Here is a 19451-nt window from a genome sequence, read left to right on the forward strand (position 1 = left end):
CTGCAAGAATAGGGGGTCAGTTCTGCCCTGGCTGCCCAATTGCTGGTTCCCCATGGATTCTCCCATCTGGGCCACAGGGCTTCCTGGTGGAAGCTTTCAAAGGTAAAATGATCTTAGAAACACGGGGAGCTCTGGGTAATGGCTGTCTCCATGGCAATGCTCCTGGGGAAGGGAGGGCAGCTTGAGAAGGTCTAGGGTCTGGTGGACTGGGTCCTTGATGCTCAATCAGCTGGAGGAGGAGACAGCTAAACAGAAACAGGTGCAATCAAGAGAGGCAGAGCTTTCAGGACTAAGCAGGTGACTGGCCCTCTGCCCCAGCCCAACCACATCAGGAGAACCCTGTTCAGTTCTGGGCGGCTCTCATTAGGAAGAGCACTGAGCAGCCTCAGCATCCTGAGGAGACTAACCAGAATGGTGACAGACTTTCAGTTCCAGTGCGAGGATTGGTCCAAGGAACTGAGGCCATGGAGATTCACGTTGTCTTCCGGTACCTGAAGGGCTTTGCTGAGGAGATCAGTCTCCCAGAGGCAAACCTTGTGCAGTTAGGAGAAGTTGTGGGAGGGCAGTTAAGTCTGATGTCAGGAAAAATGTGCTAACAACTGGAGTTATCCAAAAGTAGGAGGGGCATCCTTCTAATTGAAGGCAGTATAATAACAACAATAGCTTGCATTTATGTAGCAATTTAAGATTCACAAAGCACTTTACAAATATGATCTCATTTTATCCTCACAAAAACTCTAAGGAGTAAGGTGCTATTATTATCCCCATTTTATAGATGAGGAAACTGAGGCTGAGAAAGAGATGTAGTGACTTGTGCAAGGTCACACAGCTACTAAATGTCTGAGGCTGGATTTGAACTCAGGTTTTCCTGACTCCAAGGCAGCCTGGAGGTGGTTTAACTGCTATACCACTTAGCTATGTGACAAAGAATTAGATTTGAAGCCAGGAAATCCGATTTCAAATCCTGCCCCTGGCACTTAGCAGTCATGTGGTCACAGGCAATTCACTAGACCTTCCTCTGCCTCAGTTTCCTCATTGGTAAAGAAAGGATAACAATCCTTGCTTGCCAGCCTCAAAGTGTGGTATGTGTAGAGGCCCTCAATTATTATTAGCTGGAGGCCTTTGAGTGAAAGCTGGATACAATCCAAAGCAATAAGCATTTATTAATGTGACCCCTGCAGCAAAGCCCATTGGTACGGGATTCTCGTTATTGGTGTAGGTGAATGCCCTACCCTGTGGGAGGGGCAGGCAGGAGTTGTCCAGAGGCAAGAGCTTCAGGTCTCAGAGAGTCCCCCTTTGGGATTCTATAAACAAGAGTGTTCTCTTCTTAGCTTAGTTGACTCCCAGCTTCAAGGGAGAAGCCGAAAGAGACCACCCTGAGTTCAGGTTTCTGAAGGTAAAGACTCTGGGAAGACCACAGAGGAGCTCATAATCCTCCATCATGTCCCTATTCCCAGCTCATTCCACCAAGGCTTCAGGGAACTTTCCCTGGTTGAGATCTAGGCCCCTTTCCGTCTGCTGAGATCCCTTTCCGTCCGTCTGCTGAGCTGAATTATCTTAGTGAGCGCCTTCAGTCTGTATTATCTGGTATGTATTCCTTCTCTGATTTCCGTTTGCTATGATTTGGACAAAGGCGTTTTCTGGGCTAATTGTTGCATGCATTCATCATGGAACTGATATTTGGTTGGAAAGGGGTCAAGCCTGGGGTCCCCCTTCCCTGCCAAATGACAAATCAAAAGTCAGTTAGAAGCTGATCATGTAGCCTGGTCTAATAGTCCTTAAGGGAGCAGATAGATATGTTTCTAGCCTGGTATCCCCCTCTCTCTGAGGGGTAGCCTCCAACCCCAACATCCCGCTGCCCCTCCTAGCAAGAAGGAAAGTCTCTCTTGGAGAAGGGTCGGGGGAGAAGAGGCTAGTGATATCTATTCTGCCTCCCTTCAGCCCCCTCACACCTCTTGTGTGCCAAGCATTGTGCTGAAAGCCGGGGATACCAATGCAAGGCAGTCTCTCCTTCAAGGAGCATGCATTCCAAGGTGAGGAGAGGGGTGTTATAAAGATGGCCCCAGACTCAGTTCTGAAGACTGGTGTCTCAAAGTCTTTTTATTAAAGAGCATGAAGTGCTCCGTTTTGATTCTTGTGAGAAGCAGTGCACTTCCTCTGGAGGAGAGAAAATGCACACGGTAAAAGAAGCCAGGGCAAAAATGCCTAACTCCCCCGTTCTGGATCATTATTGGTCCTAATCCTTCTGGGTTACAATTTTCCTTATATGCCCCACCCCTAACATACATTATGTGCCTAGAATTGTGTTTTCACTCCCCATGGAGAAGTTAGCCTGTCTGTACTGATTTCTTATCTACTTATGTGGAAACTTAACTCATTTCTCACAAGGGGAAAACATCATGTCCATATATATGGGTAGTTTTTTGGGGGGAAGGGGTGCTGGGAAAGGCCTCTTAGAGGAGGTGAGATGTGAGCTGAGTCTTGACAGAAGCCGAGGATTCTTAGAGGCAGGTATGAGTAAAGAGAGCATTCTGTAGTATGAGTGTCTTGTTCCAGGAACAGCAAGGAGACTGGTGTTTCTGGACCCTGCAGTGCACAGACAGAAGTAAAGTATAATGAATCTGGAAAGCTAAGAAGAGTCCAGCTTGCAAAAGATTTTAAATGCCAGTGCTGTTTATATTTTTTCCTGGAGGTAATAGGGAGCCACTGAAAATGACTATTGTATAGGGAGATAACAGGGTCAAAACTGTTCATCAATCACTTTAGAGATGGACTAGAGTAGGGAGAAACTTAAGGCAGGGAGACCCCCCAGAGGCTATTGCAATGTCCAGGGGGCAAGGTGATAAGGTCCTGCACCAGGGGGTGTATTTGAGGGACATTACAAAGGTAGAAATGACCAGATTTGGCCATTGGGAAGAATTTGAAGAGAGAAGGTCATCAATTAGAGAGGGGATAGAAAGGTTAGGGAAAGGTTCCTGTAGGAGGAGTAGCATCTGAGTAAGCCTTAGAAGAAGCTAAGGTTCTAGGAAGGAGACAGGTGAACAGGAAATGCACTCCAGGCATGAGGCCAGTGAATTCAAAGACGTGGAGGTAAGAGATGGAATCAGCCAATTTAGCCGGAACAGTTTGTACAGGGAAGTCATGTGTGGAAAGGTGGGCTCAAGCCAGGCTGAGCCCAGTTCTTGGTATTCCAAGAATACCAAGCTTTCCAAGCTCAAGTGTTGGTTGTCTGAGGCCCTTTCAGGGTCCTCCCCTCCCCAAAACTGTGACTTGGGGAGCTTTTTAAGTTCCCTTGGCTTGTGGGACTCTGGGATTTGGGGGATCTGAAGGCCTTGGGGTCCCTGAGCTCCAGCTCAAGAACAAGTCGTCTCCTGGGCCCTCCCTTCCCCCCACAGAAGTCTCTATCCTCCAGGAAAGTCAGAAAGCCAGAGCTGCAGAAGGTGCCGCCCATCATCACGGGGTCAATGTCCACAACCTTCTCTTTTCCCCCCGCAGTTTCCGGGGCCTTTCTGCCAGCCTGCTCTGGCCTGGCCTGGCCCCGCCCCCAGGTACCTGTGCTCACCGCCCTCCAAGAGCACCAAGCCCTTCCAGGCCAAGGCCCAGGAGTGGACACTCTCCTGGCTTCCTGGAGAACCGGTAGAATTTTCTTCCCAAAAGCAATTTTACTAGAGAACTCCAGGAGTAAATGACATAATTATAGGAAGCAGTAGCTTACAAACCAAAGGTCTCTGATGCTGACGTGTGTGTCCGGCCAAGGGGCCAGCCCTGACAGAAGCTTCCCTGCCTCTCCCACGGGCCCCAGGGGTGAGAGGGCACGGGGCTTGGGAGTCAGGAAGACCTGAGCGCGAATTCTGCCCCACCTGCTTCCATCTCACTTGCCGATCTTTAAAATGGGGACAGTGACATCTGCAATGCTTACTCTGCCGGTGGTTGTGAGGGTAGAACACAATACTGACTAGGCTGTATTCTTTCAGTGCCAGGCATTTCTGAGCATGATTGCCCGGCTTCCTTCCAGGCCCCCTCCCAGAAGCTGCTCCCTTCCTTGCCTTCAGGCCTTCCCACCCTCCCCCCAAAGCTTCCATCCCCCCCTACACATGCACACCCCACCACAGAATCACACGACCTCAAGGGAGGAAGGGATTTTTAGAAGTCTTCCACTCCAGTCCCTGTCTCCTGGCTACAAACGCACCCAGGGCTCCCCTACCCTAAAAAGAGCCCTCCCATGATCCCTCCGTCCTTGATAGCCAGCATCCCACAGCTCTCCACCCTATGGCGGCTAAACACTTTGAGGAGGCTGCCTATGATAGGTACGTTCACTTCCTTTCCTGTTACTTCCTTCCTAACTTTTTTTTTTGGCAATGGGGGTTAAATGACTTGCCCAGGGTCTCACAGCTAGTAAGTGTTATGTGTCTGAGGCTGGATTTGAACTCAGGTCCTTCTGACTCCAGGGCCAGTGCTCTATCCACTGTGCCACCTACTGCCCCACCTTCCTAACTCTTTACAGATCCAAGGTATCAGTCATCTCTTCATTGCCCAATCTAACGGCTATTTTAAAACCCTCGTCCTTCTCGACCTCTCAGCAGCCTTTGACGTTGCTGATCCCCCTCTTCTCTTGGACACTTTCTTCTCTCTAAGTTTTTGTAACATTGTTCTCTCCTGACTCATCCGACCCATCCCTCTCAGTCTCAGTCTCCTTGGCTAGATCTTCATGCACAGGCTAATGATGGCAGTCCCTTAAGGCTCTGTCCTGGGCCCTCCCCTCCTTCTATCCCTCCTTGTGGATTTTATCAGCTCCCATGGATTCAATGATCATCTTTATGATTCTCAGACCTATTTACCCAGCCTTAACCTCTCTCCTAATCAACATTCTCAACTCTTCAACTGCCTACTGGACATCTGTCATTGAACGTCCCCCAGACGTCTTAAATTCATCATGATAAAAATTGATCTAGGATAACTAGATGATATGGTGGATAGAATTCTGGACCTGGAGTCAGGAAGTCTCATCTTCCTAAGTTCAAACCTGGCCCCAGACATTTTCTAGCTGCTTGACCCTGGGCAAGTCACTTAACCCTGTTTGCCTCAGTTTCCTCATCTGTAAAATGAGCTGGAGAAGGAAATAACAAACCAATCCAGTATCTCTGCCAAGAAAACCCTAAATGGGGTCACTAAGGGTCAGAAAGACTAAAACAACTGAACAACAACAAAAACTGAACTTATTACCCATCCCCAAGCCTAACAGTCTCCCTAACTTCCCTATTACTATTGAGGGTACTACCCAGTCATCTAAACTCAAAACTAAGTGACATCACTGACTCCTTACTCTCAGCCCTTTCCTCCCCATCCAATCTGTTGCCAAGGCCTTTTGATTTCTCCTCTACAGCATCTCTCGAATTTGCGTCCTCTCCTTTGATGCTGCCAACCTCCTGGTGCAGGCTGTCCCTTGTCACCTCATGCCTGGACCACCATGGAGCCGGTGGGGGGTCCTGCCTGCCTAGAGTCTCTCCTTACTCCAGTCCAGCCTCCATTCAGCTGTCAAAGTGATCTTCCCAAAATGCAGGCCTGACTACGTCATCCAGGACCTCCCAATGAGGCCAAGTGGCTCCCTATCACCTCTAGGATCATATACAGAATCCTCCGGCTTTTACAGCCCTTCATGACCTGGCCTCTTCCTACCTGTCCAGCATTCTTTTTTTTTTAATTAATTTATTTTAATTTATCAACCATCACTTCCATGAAATTTTGAGTTTTAAATTTTTCTCCCCCTCTCTCCCCACCTCCCTCCCCAAGACAGTGCACAATCTGATATAGGCTATATGTATACATTCCTATTAAACATATTTTCACATTAGTGATGTTGTAAGTAAGAATTAGAAACAATAGGAAAAACCACCAGAAAGAGGAAACAAAACACAACAGAAGGGAAAAAATAGCAAATAGTATGCTTCGATCTGCATTCAAACTCCATAGTTCTTTCTTGGATATGGATAGCATTTTCCATCACGAGACCTTTGGAGATGTCTTAGATCCTTGTATTGCTGAGAAGGGTTAAGTCTATCACTATTAGTCATTGCACAACATGGCTGTTACTGTGTACAACGTTCTCCTGGTTCTGCTCACTTCACTCAGCATCAGACCATACAAGTCTTTCTAGGTTTTTCAGCTTGCTCATCATTTCTTATAGCACAATAGTATTCCATTACATTCATATACCACAACTTGTTCAGCCATTCCCCAATTGATGGGCATCTCCTCACCTTCCAATTCTTTGCCACCACAAAAAGAGCTGCTGTAAATATTTTTGTGCATGTAGGTCCTTTCCCCGTTTTTATGTTCTCTTTAGGACACAGCCCTAGAAGTGCTATTGCTGGGTCAAAGGGTATGCACATTTTTATTGCCCTTTGGCTATAGCTCCAAATTGTTCTCCAAAATGGTTGGATCATTTCATAACTCCATCAACAATGCATTAGTGTTCCAGTTTTCCCACATCTTCTCCAGCATTTATCATTTTCCTGTTTTGTCATGTTGGCCAATCTGATAGGTGTGAGGTGGTACCTCAGAGTTGTTTTGATTTGCATTTCTCTAATCAATAGTTATTTACGGCATTTTGTTCATTTGACTAGAGATGGCTTTCATTTCTTCCTCTGAGAACTTCCCGTTCAGATCCTTTGACCATTTATCATTTGGGGAATGACTCGTATTCTGATACACTTCCCAGCATTCTTACACCATATTCCCCTTGACAGATGCTGCAGTCCAGTGACCTAGGTTTCTTTGTTGTTCCTGGCACAGAACGCTCCATCCTCACTTCTGGGAATTTTCACCAGCTTTCCTCCAGGCCTGGAATGCCCCGCCTTCTCGTCTCCACCTCCTCCTAGCTTTCCTGGTTTCCTTCATGTCCCAGATAAAATCCCACCTTCCAAGGACCCATTTCCTGCCACCTTAATGCTGGAGCCTTCCCTCTGGGATTATCCCCATTTACCCCACCTAAATCCTGTTTTTGCAGAGTTGTTTGCATGTCTCTCCCACTGGACTCTGAGCTCCTTGAGACAAGAGACATTTTTTCCCCTTTCTTTGTCTCCCTAGCACTTGGCCCAGCAGGTACATAGCACAGAGTCATCAGTTCTTTGACTTGACTCAGCCCCAGCTCAGCCTTGCCCAAGGTTGGTTGCTTGAAGCCGTCAGAGTTCCGAGCCAGCCCCTTTCACTCATGGCCAGCTCTTGCTGCTGGAAAGTTTGTCCTCACCCTGGCACCACCAACCTCCCACTGCTCATTTGGACTTTCTGGGGCCAAGCAGAACAGCTGGTCCCTCTTCCAGAGGACAGCCCTTTCAGATACTTGAAGACAGATCTCATGGCCTACTTAGGGATGTTCAGCCTGGAGAGAAAAAAGACTCAGGTGTGCTGAACCCAAGGATCAAAGTCAAAGGGCTGCACTTGAGGACCTAGAGGACCACATTTGATCTTGAGGCTGCAGGTTCCCCTCCCCTGCCTTAGGGCATGGTCAGGTGACAGTCCAGGCCATGGAAGCTTGGAGTGAGTCTGCCTTCCTTCAGGGTGCCTGAGAGAGAGGGAGGCCCTTTGGGGGAAGAAAGCCTTCCAATGAAACCTCCCCTGCGTAGGCATTTCATGGAGTGAGGACAGTAAATGGGCAGTAGAATCTGGCACTTCCTGAGGGCCGGGACTGACTTGCGGAATCCCAGACCTCCAAGCTGCAGAATGGTATGTCTGAGGCCACTGAGTCCAAGCCAAAGCTGAACAAGAATCCTCTCTCTCTCTATACCAACGACCATCCAGCCTCTGCTAACAGATCTCTAGAGATGGGGAGATCACCACCTCCCAGGCTGGGACCATTAGCCTCTCCTTAGAAAATGCCTCCCTGGGGCAACTAGGCAGCGCAGTGGATAGAGCACCGGCCCTGAAGCCAGGAGGACCTGAGTTCAAATCTGGCCTCAGACCAAACACTTCACACTTACTAGCTGTGTGACCTCGGGCAAGTCATTTAACCCCAATTGCCTAAAAAATAAATAAATAAATGAAAATTTAAAAAAAGAGAAAATGCCTCCCAACATGGAGCCGACATTTGCTTCTGCAGTGTCCCTCCAGCTTTCCCAGTCCTGTTTGTTGGAGATCAAACAGGAACAGTTTCATGATTGTCTTTGGATCCTTAGTGCCCCGGCATGTTTGCTAAAAGAGGACAATGAGAAATCTTAACCCAAGGGTGGTCAAGGTGGCTTCACGGGTGTCTTGGAGGCTTAGAGGAATTCCCTTCAGGACCAGAACAGGGCTCTGGAACAGTACAGTTTATCCAAAGGAAATAGGGAAGGGAAATCCTGGGCCTCGAGTCAGGAAGACTCAAGCTCAAATCCAGCTTTGGACACATCGCCTGCGTGGCTTTGAGCAAGTCACTTACCTTCTGCCTCACTCTCCTCAGCTGTAAAATGGCTATCCTAGCCATTTTATTATAGCCATAACACCACCTACCTCACAGGGTTGTCTGGTGATGAAATGAGATAATATTTTTTACAAAGCATTTAGCACAGTGCCCAGCACACAGTACTCTTCCCTTTCTCTTACTTCCCCTAGAAAGATATTTTCGATCAATCACAGCTTCAAAGGATGTAAGAGGTAAAACGGACCTCAGCCATCATCTAACCCAACCCCTAAAGGAACAAAAGGAACTTCTGTTACTTCACCAAAACCCTAACCCTAAGCAGCAAGCATGGACTGAGTACTCACCATGTGCCTAACACTGTGCTAGGGGCTGCCCCTGCTCCAGGAGGGGTGCAGGAGCCCTGGAGGCACAAGACATGCTCTGGTTTTCTCTCTCTCTCTCTCTCTCTCTCTCTCTCTCTCTCTCTCTCTCTCTCTCTCTCTCTCTCTCTCTTTTTTAGGCAATTAGGGTTAAGGGACTTGCCCAAGGTCACACAGCTAGTAAGTGTCAAGTGTTTGGTCTGAGGTCGGATTTGAACTCAGGTCCTCCTGACTCCAAGGCCAGTGCTCTATCCATTGCACCACCTAGCTGCCCCTTCTGGTTTTCTTTCTGTCACAAGCAAAGCAGCTGGCAAATTCTAGACTTGCCTTCATGACCATTTCATTCTTCAAAAAGTAGAAGACCAGGACCCTGCTATTCTGGTCCTAGTGCTGATTCCTTGTGGTGGATGCTGAAGGAGAAGGGATGAGGACCCTGGCAGGAAGGGAGCCCTGTGTCCCTGAGATTGAGATAGAAGTGTGAGGAGAAAGCCCAGCCATCTGATGCACACCCTGGGCTTAGGAAGGGTAAATTTAATGACAGAGGAAGGCTCCACAGACTCAGGTTCTACAGGGACAGTTTGCTGAGGGGAAGTTATCAAGCAGGACATTCTGAGAGGCCAGGCACAAATGATTCTGATAAGGAAGGTAGAGGAGCTCTCTGCAAAGCCCCATGACGATGCACAGGCTGCTCCTAAAAGCACAGGTGCAGAAGCTGGGAACCCACACAGGCACTCCAACAGCCCAAAGCCGATCCCCACGTTCCCCAGACCCGGCTCGATGCTTCTCAGATGACGTATGCCTGGAAGACTTCCTGGAGCTCACCTTCTGCCAGGGTAGCCTTCAAGAACACAGGCCACCTCCAGAAATCCTGCAGGGTGGCCCACTCCTGTAAGAGGCATGTCAGGCTGAGGCTTGCCATGAAGGAATGGGCAGCACCATGCCCTGCTCCCTCGAAATCTTGCAAGTGGGGCTCCTTCCACAGAAGCCTGAGCCAGCCCTGGAACCAATCCCACCTCCTCCATCCAGGAGACAGGATTCTGCCGGCACTCCTTAAGCCTGGAGGCCAGGACCTCCTGTGCCCATCCATAGCCCATTCGGGGCCAGGTCCTAGCACTCAGAGTCCAAGAACATGATGTCCAGAAACTCTCCTTATGGGTGGACAGTGAGATGCCAGCTGCCTCTGCCCTGGGGCAGCCATTAGACAGTGTATTGCTGCTTTTTTTTTTCCCCACTTCTGTGGTGGGATGGGATGATGCGAAGAAATGAAAGGGAAAATTTAGAACTTCCCAGTCCTACTTTTACTTCTGTTTTCTCTGCCAATGAGTTTGATTTGGGGCCTGAAAAGTACCAAACAAAGTAACTCAGTGCTTGGCCCTGAATCCTATCTTTGGGGGTTGAAAGCCACTGTCAGGTACCTTTGAAAGGTCTCCAAGAATGGGGAAGGCATTGGGGGACTAGTTCCTACTCTTTTAAACAGGAAGAAAGAGGTTGGAGTCTCCCAGCTCCAGGCCAGGGAGCTGCCCTTTGAGTACTGGGGCAATTCTAGGACATGTCATAAAAGAGATGATTCATGATAGCTTAGAAAGGGGCCAACAAAATCCAGCAGGGCTTCATCCAGAATAGGGAGGGGCAGATAAGCCACACTACCCTTTATCCGAGACTCCTGAATCTCAGAGTTCGAAAAGACCTCAGCGGCCACCCAAGCCATGCTAAAAAAGAATTCCTAATCCATAGCAATGGCCACAATGCAGGGTATCTACCTGGAGAGATCAGAGATGGACTCATGGCCAGTCTTAGCAGAGCCAGAGTTCAGCGAGGTCTTGACAAGGATTTCACCTCCAGAGACAGCATCAAGAAGGCCTAGATTCCAATCCTGCCTCGATACTTATAGCCACGTGACTCTACTTCAGTTTCCTCATCTATGATATGAAAGGGATGGGCTTGACTCCAAGGTCCCTTTCAGCTCTAAATCTATGATGTGATCCCTACGTTGTGAGACTTGTCATCCCAATGGACCTTAGACATCACTCTCTGGTGGTAGAGATCCCTCCCCATCCTTTTGGACGCTGGACCCAAAGAGCAGTGAAGCACAAGTTCCCCCATTCTCTGTGTCTCTGAAGAGAAGTGTTATCTTTCTGGCCAGGGCTAGGATAGGGGAAAAGGAGGACTGAAGGGGCGCTGGCAGACTTTAGGGAGGCCACTGCTAGCAGTGTTGTGATAAAGCTGGGCCCCACCCAAAGGGGGCACTACCCCCGCAATGTTCACCCTCCCTGTGTCTGCTGTGCCACCAACACTCCTGCCCACACTGTACTGTACCAGTGTCCAGGATGCCCACCGTGTCCACACATCCCTCAGTGCACCCCACCCCCTCAACCACAGACAGGGCAGAGCTGTCTACACAGTCTTCAGGTCTGGATTTATTGGGCATTCCTGAGAACAGTAAAGGGAAAGGAAGAACTGGTGGTGAGAGAGGGGCGTGGCTCAGAGGGAGAACTGGGCCTCACTGACCCCTGGCCTGGACCCCTCAGCCTCTGGCTGGATGTAGTTGTCCTCAATGAAGCCATCATCATCCTTCTCATCATCACGGGGCAGCCCAAAAGGAACGATTTTCCCTGACCCAGAGAGTGGGCGGTGCCCATAGCTGGCACGGTGCTGGCGGCAGACATGGCACTTGGCAGCCAATGCAATGAGGAGGGACAGCAGCACAGCCGCGAGAATCACACCTACCAGCGCCGGCCAGGCTGTGCTCCCGGCCCCTGCCCCTGCCTCTGGTTCAGCCGAGGTCATTGAGGTCTTTGGGCTTACTGCAGAGACAAAAACACAGGCTGAGAAGCATCCCCTAGAGGCATGGCCAGACCGAGGCCTTGGGGAATGCGGGGAACTGCCAAAAGGAAAAATGACTGAGGGCAGAGAGAAGAAAGGCTGAGGGAGAAGGACAGGACAGGACGAAGGCCCTGGGGAGGGATCTGCTTACTCTGCTGCCCCTCTCAGATCTCATGCACACAGCAGAATGTGTGTGGTAACCCCAGGAAGCAGAAACCATGCTTGGCAGGGGGTGCCCACAGCTCCCTGCCACCCCCGTCTCATGCCCACTGCAGAATAGGGGTGATGACCCCAGGAAGCAGAAACCAAGCCTGGCAGGGGGTGCCCACAGCTCCCTGCCATCCCCGTCACCTCACTCACTGGTGTTTGCTTCTGTCATGGTCCTGAGGCTGCCTCCTTCCTTCACTACCAACCTCAGGGACCAGTCTTGGATCCTAGGAGGCCACAGACCTCAGGCCACCCTTTGACCCAAAGCTATGAAAGAGTCACGGAATCAGGGAGGGAAACTGAATCTTGAGGCCTGAAGAATCTAGGAAGGGAGGGAAGGAAGAGGTCTGGATCAGGCCCTGCCTGGGAAAACAGGAGCCTCCACCTAAACTGTCTCTGTCCTTAACCCCCAGGTTTCCCACCTCATCCTCAGCTGCTCACTCTTCCTCAGTACTGCCCCCCCATACACACACAGACACACACACACTCACTCACACACACATACGCACACACAAGCATCTAACCAGTCAACAAGTCTAGCTGCTTCTATCTCCACAGCTTTTCTCTCACCTGCCCCTCCTCTCTACTCCAATAACAGACTCCCAGCCCCGATCCTACCCTCCTCATCCCAGTGATTCCAAACCCCCAGCTGTCATCATTCAAACACCACTCTCTGTCCTCCTCTGCCTAATCCCTTATTTCCCATCCTGACAATGCCCATCCCTTCCACTGTGCCCTGTGGAATTCCTGCTCCATAAGTAACAAATTGGCTTTCATCTTAAACTTTTCCCTTTCCCACTCCTTTCATCTTCTAGTTCTCATTGAGACGCATTTCCCTCTTGATAACACAGCCTCCCTGGATTTCCTTTCCAGCACAGCTTGTACTTTCACTCATCCCACCAATTCACAGATGAGGTGGAGAAGTCAGAATAATCTTCCTCCTTATTACCACTTCCACTTCCTCCCTCTCCCACCATCACTCAGTATCCTTGTTTGAGGTTTACTCAATCTGTACCTATCTATCACTCAGTCAAAATCCTAGTAGTGGTGGCCTGCCAACTTACAGGACACACCCCTTTCTTCTTCAAAGAGTTCAGTATCTGGCTCACAATCTTTCTTTCCTCCCTAATTCCTGCCTTCATACTAGGAGGTTCCAAATACATATTAATACTCTCTCAAACCCTTTATCTCCCAGTTCCTTAACTTACTGATTTCTCATGACCTTTTCCTCTACCCCACCTCAACCACACACAAAGATCCTAGCCTTGATCTCGCCATCACCTGTAGATGCACCACCGCCATCTCCATGAACTCTGAAATTCTCTTATCCAATCACGATCTGTTGTCATTTCACCTCTCTCACAATCTGTTGTCATTCTACCTCTATGTCTATCTTGCAACCCTAAACTTTGCTCTTTGTTGTCTGTATCCTCCAATCCAATCTGTTCCAGATCATCACCCCCACACTAGCTACTACATTCTCCTCTCTTCCCCATCTTGACCCTGCCGGAGAACCAGGTCAACCCTACACTCTCCTGCTTTCGAGAGTCTCTTGCCCTGCCACACTTCAGTCTCTAATTAGTTCCACCATCTACTGCTAACCACCCCTACTCCCATTCAGCTGAACCAAGCTGAAGAACATCACAAAATTATACTGACCACTATAAATTTATGTCACACCGCCTCAACTGAACCCTCACTATGACAAGGACTCCTTGTACCCCTCCCTAATCAACTCTCTGTCCTCCCCTCCACAGCAGCTCTTCCCAACCTTGTCATCCCTCTTCAAACCTCCCATGGCTCCTCTAGCCCCCATCCTCCTAACTCAGATCCTGGCTTCATTTCACTGAAAAAAAATGAGACCATTCAATAAGAACTTCCTCTTCTCCCTTCTTCATCTCACATCACCACAGAGGCAGGCAGGTGGCTCAGTGGATAGAGTGCTGGGCCTAGAGTTGGGAAGACCCTAGTTCGAATCCAGCCTCAGATACTTCCTAGCTGTGTATTCCTGGGCACCTAGTAGGTGCATAATAAATGCTTGTTTCCTTCTTCTCCTTCCTTTCCAGGTGCCTTCTACCACTATTCCCTGCTTCATCCATCTCACATCAAGAGGTAGCCCTTCTTGCCACTACAAAATCTTCTATACACACAAATGGTCCAATTCCTTCCCATCTTCTCTAACAGATTGCCTTCCCTATCATCCCTATTCTTTCTCTTATCTTCAATCTCTCCCTGTCTACTGGTTGTTTCCATACTGCAGCCAAAAATTCCTATGACTTCCCCATCCTCAAAACACTCTCATTTGATCCATCCATCCTTGCTAGTTATCATCCTATACATCTCCCTTTTGTGGCTACATTACTTGAGAAGACTGTCTATAATCAATGCCCCGCTTCCTTTCCTTCATTCTCTTCTTAATACTCTACAGTATGGTTCTGGACCTCATCACTCAATGTAACTGCTCCCTCCAAAGTTACCAATGATCTCTTACTAACCAAATTGAATGGCCCTTTCTCAATCCTCATCCTTCTTGACCTTTCTTGTAGCCTTTGGTACCAATGGTTGCCATCTTCTCCTTGATACCCTCTTCTCTCTTTTATGATACTGCTCTCTCCTGGTTTTCCCCCTACCTGGCTGACTCTTCCTTTTCTGTCTCTTTTGCTGGGTCTTCATCCAGGTCAAGCCCATTAACTTTGTGTCCCCCAAGCTTCTGCCCTGGAATAGATTCTGTCTCCTTCTAATAAACTCCATCATCTCTACGTAAATGATTCTTCGATTTTATTTGTCCAGCCCTAACCTCTCTCCTGACCTCCAGTCTCACATCTCCAACTGCCTATTGGACATTTCAAACTCCATTATCTCATAGACTTCTACCTCTCCCTCTTTGGATTTTTGGTGAGGCAATCAGGGTTAAGTGACTTGCCCATGGTCACACAGCTAGTAAATGTCAAGTGTCGGAGACCAGATTTGAACTTAGGTCCTCCTGACTCCAAGGCCGGAGCTCTATCCACTGTACCACCTAGCTGCCCCCTTCATAGACTTCTTAAACTCAGTATGTTCAAATGTGAATTTATTATCTTCCCCCTTAGTCAAACACTCCCCTCCTTCTAACTTCCCTATTACCATTAAGGGCACCACCATCTTCCCAGTTACTCAGGATCAAAACCTAGGTGTCATCCTTGACCCTTCCCTCTCTTCTCACCCCCTATATCTAAGCAGCTGGAAAGGCCTGTCAGTTTTACCTTTGTAACATCTTTCCTTCTCTCCTCTGACACTCCCTATTCTGGTGCAAGCCCTCATCACCTCCTGTTGCAGACACCTGCATCCACAACTGTGTTTAATTGCCAGTCAAGTATGAGAGAGATAAAGAGATATGTGGGCCAGGTGGGTAACAGGTCCAGAACCAGTTCCATTGACTCTAATGCTTGTACCTAGAACTGTAATGGCATACAACTATCATAAAGGTCTTCAGATGCCAAACTGGCAAATTTGTATTTTATCCTTGGGCTTGCATCCAGGAATGCCAGCTTCTCAGGGCATCCCTGCTGGGCTACCTGCAACATCTGGCCTGGAATCTCAAGGTAGCCATAGATCAAGCTCCCTGTCCTGGATAGGATTCCGATTCAGGTTCTCATTAGAGGTCCCTGTTTGGGTGCCACCTGTTGCCCACCTAGCCCGCGTATCTCTTTATCTCTCTCATACTCGACCGGCAATTAGACACAGTTGTGGATGCAGGTGTCCACAACAGCCTCCCTGCCTCAAGTCTCTCTGCTCCACTCCATCCTCCACTGAGCTGTCAAACTCTTCTCCTAAAGTGAAAGCCTGACCGTCTCACGCCCCGCCTCAGTCGATTCAATCTATCCCAGCAGCTCTCTATTACCTCCAGGATCAAATATCAAATCCTGTTTAGCTTTTAGAGCCTTCTGGAACCCAATTCCTTCCTCCCTTCTCACTCCTCATATCCACCCCCTCCTCATCATGTTCTCTTTGGTCCAGCGACACCGGTTTGCTTGCTGTCTTTCCTCCCCACAATGGGCATTTTCTTTGCTGTCCCCCATACCTGAAACTCTTCCTCCTCAGTGGTGCCTCCTGGCTTTCCTGGTGTCCCAGGCTTTCTCCAAGTCTCAGCTAAAACCCTAGCCTCTCCAAGAGCCTCTCCTATTCCCTTAATGCTGGTGCCTTCCCTCTGCAGATTCCTTCCAAGTTGTCCCGCACACAGCTTGTTAGCACATTTTCTCCTTCATTAGACTGAGTTTCTTGAGAGCAGGCACTGGGTTTAACTTTCCTTTGTGTCCTACTTAGCACAGTGCCTGACACATAGTAGGTACTTAATAAATGCTTGTTGACGATTACAATAACCCCACAGGGTTGTTTCAAGGATCCAGTGAGTTAACAGAGGCAAAGCACTTGACAAGCATCAAAGCACTATATTAAATGCTAGCTATTATTATAACTGCAATCACTCTCCCTGCTTCCACAACTCTCCCTCCAGTTCAGCTGACAGAATCATCTTCCTAAGGCACAGACAGGACTCTGCCACTCAGGAAACTTCAGTGGTTCCCCTACTGCCTCTGAGGGGGGGAAAAAAAGGTATTTAAAGCCCTTTACAGTCTGGCTGTAGCCTGCTTTCCCATGGTTATCACACATCACTTTACCTTACAACCATATTGGTTGTTTCCTTGGACTCAGTTTTCCACTTCCCATCTCTGCACCTTTATACCAGCTATCCCTCACGCCTGGTGTGCCCTCCCTCCTCACCTCTGCCTCTTAGGAAACCTTCCTTCAGCGCTTATCTCAGGTGCCACCTTCTACAGGAAGTCCTTCTTGATCACCACCCCTCTGTTAGCACTCCCTCCCTCCTCCCACCATCTGCTATTTCCCTATTTGTACCCCAGGTGGAATACAAGCTCATCAGGACAGGGACTACTTGTTCTTGTCATTGTAAACCCCACACCTAGTCCATGATAGAAGCCTAATAAAGGATTTTTTAGCATCAGAACAGAGGTGCCAGGGAAGAATTGAGGAGTAGATGAAGGGAGGGATGGCAGTCCTAGTCATCCCATCAAGAACACGGTCATCCTCACCCCACTAAGTTCTGAGTCTGAGAGCCTTTGGTGGGGGCTTAGCACACACATACACACACACACACACACACACACACACACACACACACACACCCCTCAAGAATCCCCCAAAACTCTTGGAGGAACCTGCAAGACAACCTCTGGGCCCTTCCCTGTCCCCCAACATGCTCTGCACACACACATAGAGATACGCTGAAGATACACAGAGGAACAACACAAAGGTGTGGGTCTGGAGGATGAAGGAAAAGACCCAGGAATCAGCAGGTGCCTGGAAAAGAGCTCAGGAGGAGGACATCTAGGGAGTGTCCATAGGAGCCTAAAAGCTGTCAGTGCTGAGGGAGCCCCACCCGCCAGCGCCAGACACTGGACCGGGTGACCCCCCAGTAACCACCCCCACACCCCCACCACCCACCTTAATGCACAGAATGCACCAACCACCACACACCTGCAGTAACCTACCCACAAGGGTACACACAGACGGCCCCCCAAGGCCCCACCCGGGTTATATACTCAGACACGCCCTAACCCAGTGATCCACCCCAGGGACACACACTGACAGCCCCTCCAGGCCACCATGGCAATAAACTCGTGTGCACACACACGCAAACACACACTCCTAACACCCAAGGACCCACTCACTCCCAGGTACACGCTCAGGCTCTTCACACAAGCCAGAGTCAAAGAGGACACAGATCTCCTTCCCTCCGCCACACAGCTGTACCTGCGGCTCCTGAACTAGGCTTCCGGGCCAACGGGCAGGGGCAAGGGAGTACCTGGCCCGGAGGGGCGGGGCCTACCTGGCCTAGGGGGCGGGGACGTACCTGGCTAATGGAGGGGCGGAGACACACGTGGGCGGGGCAAAGATTCCATCCATCCCCCCAAAGCTGAAACGGGTCAAATGGGAGGGGCCCTGAGGCAGTGGGCGGGGCCGTATTTGTTGGGAACGCCTGCAGACCCGGCTAGAAGGAGGCTGACGATTTCTATTCATTGGACCAATGCTTAGGGAGCACCTCCCGCTCGCGTTCGAGGCGTGTCTGTGTGTCAGTGTCCATGAGTGTGCAAGGGGAGGGGTCAGACTGTCAGTGCTGACGGAGCCCCACCCGCCAGTGACAGACACTGGACAGGGTGCCCCCCCAAATAACCACCCCCACGCCCCCACCGCCCACCGGAATACACACACAGTCTGAGCCAGTCTGCGGACGTGGGAGGGACCCCTGCGTAGGGCTGGCGGAGGGGGCGCATGATGGGGATGCCCTGAGGGCGTCCTCCTTAGGGGAAGTCAGCAGAGGAGGGGGACTCTCCTATGTTTGCCCGCCCCGTCCTGGTCCCGAACAATGGCCCTCCTCCTCCCCCTCTCCCTGCCCTAGCCCCTGCCCCTTTCCCTCCCCCTGAATAGTCGGAAGCCCAGCCTGTTTCCTCCTTTTCCTGCCTAGGGGCTGAGAGAGGGGGCAGGGTGGCCAGCCAAAGGAGGAGAGGAAGGGGGCACTATGGTACCCCCTGCCTTGGGGGAGGGTTCCCCCTCTAGTTGTCCTGACCAGCCTGGGAAATAAGCCCCTTTCCCTCATGCCGTGGGGGGCACCGAGGGACCCTGAGAAAGGAAGGGAAGTCCTGAGCTTCCTGACCCTTCCTCCCCAACTTCCCCTCCCCTTCCCCTTCACACACACACACCACCACTACCACCATCCCAGCCCCAGCTGCCTCATTTCCTTCTGGGGCGCTGTGAGGAAGACACATCAATCCAGACACCAGCATCAGTATGCATACATACTGACCCACAAACACTCATGGAGACACTCACTAACACAGACGCACACCACTCTATGCTCACACATACATTCTGACCAGTCTACACTGATGGGCAGAAAGTCACTCTGACCACAAGGGAGCCAGACAGAGGCCCAGACACTATTCCAGAAACAAATTGTGGGGCCACACACAGCCGGCAGGTCCAGACCTGACTTTATCCTCAGGCCATGGGCCAAGGAGGCCCTCTTCTTCTTCTCTTCCTTCTTACCTCCCAAGCAGGTAAGTCTTGCCCCCAGGGCCAAACTTCAAGGCTATTTTCTGTCCCCTCAGGCTCAGATAGGGCTGGGTTGTACCCCATCCTCACCAGAAGCTAAGGATGGGATGCGGATCAGTGGGGATCATGGGGTCCTGGGTCCATTGGAGTCATCCAGTGGTCAGCTGGGGCCCTGAGTCAGGGGGTCAGTCTTCCATCTTAAACCCTAGGGGCAATTATGGACCTCACACTGCTGGCAGACCTTCGCCTCACAGACCCCCAACGCTTTTTTCTGACCTGTGTGTCTGGAGAACCTGGGGCAGGGCGGGGCCTAGATGTCTGGGACCCTCCGCTGCTTTTGGAGAAGGATGACCGCATTGTTCGGACTTTCCCACCTCGCCAACCCTTACATTCCACCAGAAATGGATCTCGTCACATCACCCTTCGGGGCTTCTCCCAGCCCTCTGACCTTGTTGGTGTGTTTTCCTGCATTGGTGGAACCAGGGCCCGGCGCACACGTGTGATCTATGTTCACAATAGTCCTGGGGGTAAGCTGGGACTGGGAGTGTGGAGAGGGGCAAAAT

General features: G+C 50.1%; 2 protein-coding genes across 4 annotated transcripts in view; one reads left to right on the forward strand and one right to left on the reverse strand.

Moving 5' to 3' along the window:
- Nucleotides 1–11149: 11149 nt before the first annotated feature.
- CUNH1orf210 (chromosome unknown C1orf210 homolog) lies at nt 11150–17752 on the reverse strand. Of its 3 annotated transcripts, none has more exons than XM_078156584.1 (3): nt 17690–17752; nt 11938–12106; nt 11150–11558 (listed from the first exon to the last, which is right to left on the reverse strand). In XM_078156584.1, exons 2-3 carry the CDS (start codon nt 11954–11956, stop codon nt 11236–11238), a joined length of 342 nt encoding a protein of 113 aa, XP_078012710.1. In that variant the 5' UTR covers nt 11957–12106; nt 17690–17752; the 3' UTR covers nt 11150–11235. The 3 variants fall into 3 exon arrangements, with proteins under 3 accessions (XP_078012710.1, XP_020831116.1, XP_020831115.1); XM_020975457.2 differs by lacking the exon at nt 17690–17752 and adding an exon at nt 17590–17666; XM_020975456.2 differs by lacking the exon at nt 17690–17752 and adding an exon at nt 17508–17596.
- Nucleotides 17753–18302: 550 nt separating this feature from the next.
- The window catches only part of TIE1 (tyrosine kinase with immunoglobulin like and EGF like domains 1), a 30788-nt gene continuing 29639 nt past the window's right edge, over nt 18303–19451 (forward strand). The window contains exons 1-2 of the mRNA XM_020975462.2: nt 18303–18893; nt 19098–19415. Of these exons, the coding sequence (XP_020831121.1) occupies nt 18842–18893; nt 19098–19415 (370 nt within the window). The 5' untranslated portion in view covers nt 18303–18841. The remainder of the gene's footprint in view (nt 18894–19097; nt 19416–19451) is intronic.

Source organism: Phascolarctos cinereus, unplaced genomic scaffold (assembly GCF_003287225.1).
Source record: "Phascolarctos cinereus isolate Bilbo 61053 unplaced genomic scaffold, phaCin_HiC Scaffold_5;HRSCAF=322, whole genome shotgun sequence".
NCBI lineage: Eukaryota > Metazoa > Chordata > Mammalia > Diprotodontia > Phascolarctidae > Phascolarctos > Phascolarctos cinereus.